Source organism: Lagopus leucura, unplaced genomic scaffold (assembly GCF_019238085.1).
Source record: "Lagopus leucura isolate 7727_CA_CO unplaced genomic scaffold, USGS_WTPT01 Super-Scaffold_100008, whole genome shotgun sequence".
NCBI lineage: Eukaryota > Metazoa > Chordata > Aves > Galliformes > Phasianidae > Lagopus > Lagopus leucura.
This window is the reverse complement of record NW_024962265.1, coordinates 12,945,043-12,951,042: the sequence shown is the minus strand read 5'-3', so window position 1 is coordinate 12,951,042 and position 6,000 is coordinate 12,945,043. Positions and strand designations below refer to the sequence as shown.

General features: G+C 46.0%; 1 protein-coding gene across 2 annotated transcripts in view; it reads left to right on the top strand.

The window, feature by feature from the left end:
• The first annotated feature begins 659 nt into the window (after positions 1-659).
• The window catches only part of ATXN7L1 (ataxin 7 like 1), a 109,951-nt gene continuing 104,610 nt past the window's right edge, over positions 660-6,000 (top strand). The window contains exon 1 of one of the 2 annotated variants that reach the window (XM_042872465.1): positions 660-861. In XM_042872465.1, coding sequence (XP_042728399.1) covers positions 843-861 — 19 coding nt within the window. In that variant the 5' untranslated portion in view covers positions 660-842. The remainder of the gene's footprint in view (positions 862-6,000) is intronic. The other variant, XM_042872468.1, reaches the window with a different exon arrangement.

Below are 6,000 nucleotides of genomic sequence, written 5' to 3'. Positions count from 1 at the left end.
TGGCGGGCCGGGGGCCGGCGGCGTCGCGGGGCGCGGCGCGCAGGCGCGGGGGGCGCGGGCATGCGCGTTGGGCGGCGGGGAGCCCGATCTGATAGGGAGCAGGGGCTGACACTACCCCCGTGTGGGCGGCGGAACGTCCCGAGGATGACGTGCGGCGTTCTCGAATCCCGTGTCTCGCTCGCTCGCTCGCCGCCGCCGCCGCCGAAGGAAACGGGAAAAGCAACAAGGAGGCAGGAGCAGGCGCGGCGCCATGGCGGCCCTGGAGCGGCCCGTGCCCAGTCCCGAGGCGTTCCTGGGCCAGCCCTGGGCCGCCTGGGTGCGGGAGGCCGCCCCCCCGCACGCGCACGGCGCCGCCCCCCCGCACAGTAAGGGCAGGGACCGGCCCGCGGCTCGGCGCGCCGTTCCCCTTCCCGCAGCGCACGCACGGCTGGGGCACGGCTGCCCTCCACCCCGCGCCCCCCGGGTCGGGCCGCGCCGCGCCGCGGGAGGTGCCGCCCCCCCGGGCGCTCAGCTGACGCGCCGGGCCCCGGTGCCATGCGTGCGGGTGGCGCGGGCCGGGCCCCGCCGCGCGGGCTACGCCGCTGGGCCGGAGCCGCGGTGGGGGAAGGGGGCGAGGGGGAGGATGCGCGGCGCCGAGCGGAGCGGTCGCGGGGAGGGGAAGGAAGGGGAGAGAAGGGGGGGCCCCGCGGGCGCTGTGGCGGTGCCGGAGCAGCGCACCTCCTCACCTCTCTTCCGAACAATGCGTGCACACCTCGGGCCTCGGCTCCTGACTGTGCCTCTCCTCCTCTGCAGGTGCAGATCTGGAAGAGACTGGAAAGGAGGGTGCGAAAAGCAGGGAGGTGATGAGGCTCAATAAAGAAGGTGAGCGCGGGGCCGGCGCATCTCCCTACCTGTCGGTGGTGGTTGGCCGCGGCGGGCGGCCCCGCTGTGCCCGAAATCGGGCAGGTGGCTGTGGCGGTGTTGGTGTGGTGCGGGAGCACAGCTGTGCGCAAGTGGCAGGTGTGTAAGGGGACAGGGTGATCCTAAGGCAGCGGAGGGGATGGGGTCATCCTAAGGCAATGGATGGCCCTGTTGGGGCCATATTGGATTTTTGTTGGGGACTCTGTCCCTTCTCAGTGTAATGCTTCGCACTCTTCTATGAGAAGATGAGCAGATCGAGCTGTGCGTCAGGGCAGATAACCTCTATGTTGTATTTTTATATACGCTTATATTCTTAAAGCATTCGGCTTGTTGAAGCAGTCCCTCAGGATCATTGTATTCTCTTTAGGCCAAGTTCCGTTTTATTCTTTCATTCTTGCTGCTGGATGTGACTTACAGTCAACTGAATACCCAACGTCTGACGTTGCCGTACAGTAGGCCAAGTCATGCGTATTGTGCAAAACCCAATACAATAGGTCACTTGGGTCAGAGGGTTTGCTGGTACCATAAGTATGGACGGGCAAATTCCAGGCTGATGATGCCTGCCCATAGGCCATGCTTGGCTTAGTCCTGTCAGCTGCTGGGCAGCACAGGCAAATCACTCTGACACATCTTGTTGGTGATGTGTATAGTTGAAATTGTGCTGGAGGAACATCTAGTGCAACTGGTGGGATGGTTTGGGACGTGCTCTTGTGTAGTGTTCTGTTCACTTTGTTTCATTAAGGAAGTGCTACATGCTTGCTGTCTTTCCATCACAATAAATACTTCTTGTGAAATTGGTTCCTAACAAGTGGTCAGGCATAGAGTAACTTCTGTGTGACTTCCTGATGCTGAGAGAAATCCCACCGTCATATCTAATGCCAGAATAGATACTCTGAAATGGTGCAAAGGTTCTTGTTACTGTATCGTTGCCTTTACATTATTTAAGTTTGAGCACTTCAGCAGCTTAAATGAATTTTATTTTCTATAAACAACTCCTGAAAAAGAATGAATTAATTAGTGAAGTCAATTTGTGTGATAAAATTGCGTAGAATACGGATTAAATAAAAATAAATTATGAACAATATAGAACCCCCACTTTGACAGACCTTGATAGAGATGCCAGGCTTGATTGTGTTCCTGTCTTGATTGTTTTACGTGCTGGAACTCCTCTATTTTGCCATCTCCAAAACAAGCTAGAGACAGAACTGGGATTTTAATGTAGTTCATCAGTAGGTGCAAGGTTTGAGGCCCAGTCTGTACGGCTATCGGTAATGTTGTGCATGCACTTATTCAGAAGCAATTGAACACAAGTTTTGGTAGAAGAGCTTGACCTCCATAGGGAGCTTGGTTTGGTGAGATTAAATATTTTGTGCCTAGAAATCCTAGAGCACAAATTCTTGTTGTGATGTTATTTGAGATGTAAAGATCGAAGAGCATCACTGCTCCTTAGTCATACCCACATGCAAATCATTTCCTAGAACGGTTCGGTGTATGGGGTGAGCTGTAGTCCTTTATTGGTTTTTGGGGAGTTCACAGACTCCATTAAGGGAGATCTAGTTGAACTTGCTCTCCAGAAAAATTATTTCCAAACATGCAGTGTCATCACTGATGGTGACAGGTGTGAACTACTTGCTGCTTTTATAGAGCTTGCATTTCAGAACTGTTTAAAACAAACAAAAAAGCTGACAAAATACTGTTGCATTTAGAAAATAAAAAGCTGTAGGAATTCTTTTGTTTCCTTGTAGCAACTTGCTTTGGATCACTCAGAACTTTCACAAAGTTCCAATAAATGAGTATGTGTTGAAATATTTCTCCCATGTTCACCTGAGCAGTCTGTTAACACAGGTGCTTCCACCACACCCACCCATGTGTCTGAACACCCAGTGTAGATCCTGCTTGAGCCCTGCTGTCCTTAGCAATAAAGGTGTGGAAAAATGTGAAGAGTTAGATTGTTTCACAGAAAGCATTGCTGGCATACTTGTGGAATCATTCGTGCACTTCCTGGGGTCTTGCACACAATGTTCTGTGCGATGTTGACTTTTTTTGTTGGGTTTGTTAGTAGACACGGGCTGTGGTCATGGTAGGTCTTAGTATCAAACTCAACTCATTTCTGCTTTGCATTCTTACATGTTTGAGTAGGCAGTCTATGCCGTTTATGGTGTCAGGAGATTGTGAGTGGTGTTGTGCAAAAATCAGACTTTGTGTGTAAGGTAACAGATGGACGGGACGTTAAGAATTAATAATACCAGTCCTGTCCAATAAAGGCAGTGTAAAATCTCATCTCGTCATGCTTGCTTCTTTTAACGTTTATCTGAGTTTTGTCAACTTTCATTTACGTGGCCTTTCCTTTATAAATTACTGAAACTGTAGGCAGGATGACATGGGAAGGGGACGACAGTGATCATCTCCAGACCACGGCAAGGTGACACGTGTTGTTATGGTAGAACCTGATGTCAAATACTTCCAACCAGCTTCATCCCCGCATTGCTGCCTCCTCTCTGGTTGTATACTACTGTGGTTAGGGTGGTGGGCTGCTCTTCCTCCTTCTGCGGCCTTGCTGGGAACCCAGTGACAGTGTGGAAGTTGGCTGCTGCATTTCCACCTGATGATGTGTACTTCTGGCTCATCCCTGGGCAGTGGGGTCACAGTCCGGCTGTGCTATTCTTTTCTATGACACAAGAGGTGCACTGAGGCTGTGTGCACCATGGCCATCTTTAGGAAAGAAATACTGATGCAGAAAGATCACTCGTTGCTTTTATTTATTCTGCAGTGGATGTAGAAGCAACACCGGGAGAGAAATTTCCTGAACATTTGTTGTTCAGTTTTGTAGATGGAATTGCTTTTTGCATGCTAATACTTTTGGGTTTTCCTTCAGCGAATGCGGTTTGTCCACGGTTGACTTCTACTGCCGTGTAGATCTGCGGAGAGAGGATTACGAAGTTGCAAGCGTTCACAGAAAATGCAAAATTTGATGCATAAATGTATGTGCCACAAAAAAAAAAAAAAAACAACCAAACAACAACTTTATCTGCTTATCTAATCAGGAAGCTGAAACAGTATTGTGTAACTTATCTGACAAATCACTACCAGCCAACTAGCTTAGCTAGAAGAGGGGTTATCAGAATTGGAGCAGCATTTGGAATTTATGTTGAATTTTTAAAAGCTTGAATGGTGTATTTGAACAATTGAAGATTTTCTTATAGATAGCACGAATAGTAAAGAGTCTATATTTATTTGGCAATTTGTGTCCTGTAAACATTACCATAACTGCAAGCTTAAGACAGATACTGTGGCACTTTATTACTGGCGATATCCTGTACCTGATTTTAGATTAATTTTGGAGGTGTATGTTCTACCTTATACATTAATCACATTCTTCTACTGTGGTTTTTTTTTTTTTCTTATATACAGAACTCTTTATTAATATGTATATATAATCAGTTTAGCAAATGTGCAAGGGTTAAGTGCTGGGACTATTTCCAGGCAGACACTGCCTGTAAAGGAGCAAAAGATACCCTGTGCATCTTCCGTAACTACAGCAGAGTTAGATGTGACCTGTGGGATTTAGATCTATATCTGGGTACTTGGTGTCATAGCCAGCTTCAGTTTCTCAGTTCATTGGGTTTGTATGATTGAGGTTTCAATCTGATGATGTGCGTGTTTTGTCTTAGATAATCTTTTCAGTAATCATTCTGACTCGTTGTTTAGCATTAAGAATGTTATGTAAAAATGGCTTTATTCTGTTTTTCTGATTTCTGTGTTTAAAATCTGAGATTTTCAATATGATATTTGTGTAGCTCCAACCATGACAATTTTACTTGAAGCTTATATATGTAAACTAGAGCTTAAAATCTACTGGTTTTCCAATACTTCTTTTTTTTTTTTGACTTTCCATATGAATATCTGATGGAGAGTTACTTGGTAAATGCTCTGGTACCATCAGAACTAATCTAAGAGGGTTCTGGTTAATTTTGCTTTCAGGATTTTGTTCTTCAGTAAAACATCTTGATACATTTATTATTCTTCATGGGGAAAAAAATAAGAAGTTAAGGAGGTTGGGAGATGGTAGGGAACACTTCAGTACAGAAGAAGGATGTAGCATATAGCATTGTTTTATGTGAGAAATGAGGAAGAAGACTAAAATTATTTATGAGGATATTGTGAAAGAAGGGAAGACAAAACCAGCTGGTTGATGTAAGCATGGAGTTTGGAGTCGATTTTTTTATTTTTTTTTCATTATTTTAATTTTAGTTTGTTTACTAGTGGCTTGCGAATGGAGCCGTCTCCTTTAGAAACATTTCAAACAAAAACTGTAGAATAAAACTTTTGTTTTTATTTCCTCATCTTTTCCCTTTTTTTTTGTGGTGGTGAGGAATGTTGGTGAGGGCTGAGAGGGAAGGAAATGGTAACGGTGTGCCCCAGAAGGGCAAGGTGAAGAGATTATTGGATTTAGATCACTTTACCGTAGCTGATGATTTGGGTTTTTTGTTTGTTTTTGTTTTTACCGTGGGCAAAAGAGAGGAATTAATGGTGTCTAATTTTAAATCTCTTCCCCGTTAGCTAGTAAGGTCTTCCAGAGATACTAGTTCTTAAACAGATGCAGTATTCAGGTGGAGCTTGATGAGTGAACAACCTGAGAACTGGCAGGATGCAAAACTTGCTGCTGGCAAGGGAAACTTTTTCTTACTGTTCTAACTTTTATGCAGGGGATAAGAATAATGAGCAAAGGTCCCAATGGGATTTTTCTTCAGGATGAGAAATGACAGTGGGCTTGAATTGTATGCGTTCTGGTGTTTAAATTCCTGATCAGTATATGATATGACTCAATTCTTTTCCCCTTTTTTCAATAGCTTCTGCGTGTAGAGTGGAGCGGCTCCACGCTGTGGCTATAGCCTCATTTAATATGTCTTGAGGACTGGCTATGGAGGAAGAATGGAACCTTATGTACGATAGTGCCCAGAAATGCAGTGATAAGTATAGTTCAGCTTTCAGAAGATGAGTACGTAACTGTGAAGCTAGAGCACGTTCTTTACCTCATCATCCTGCACCCTGGGTGAAAAGAGCAGAGCAATGAGAATATTCTGTGATCAGATACTCAGT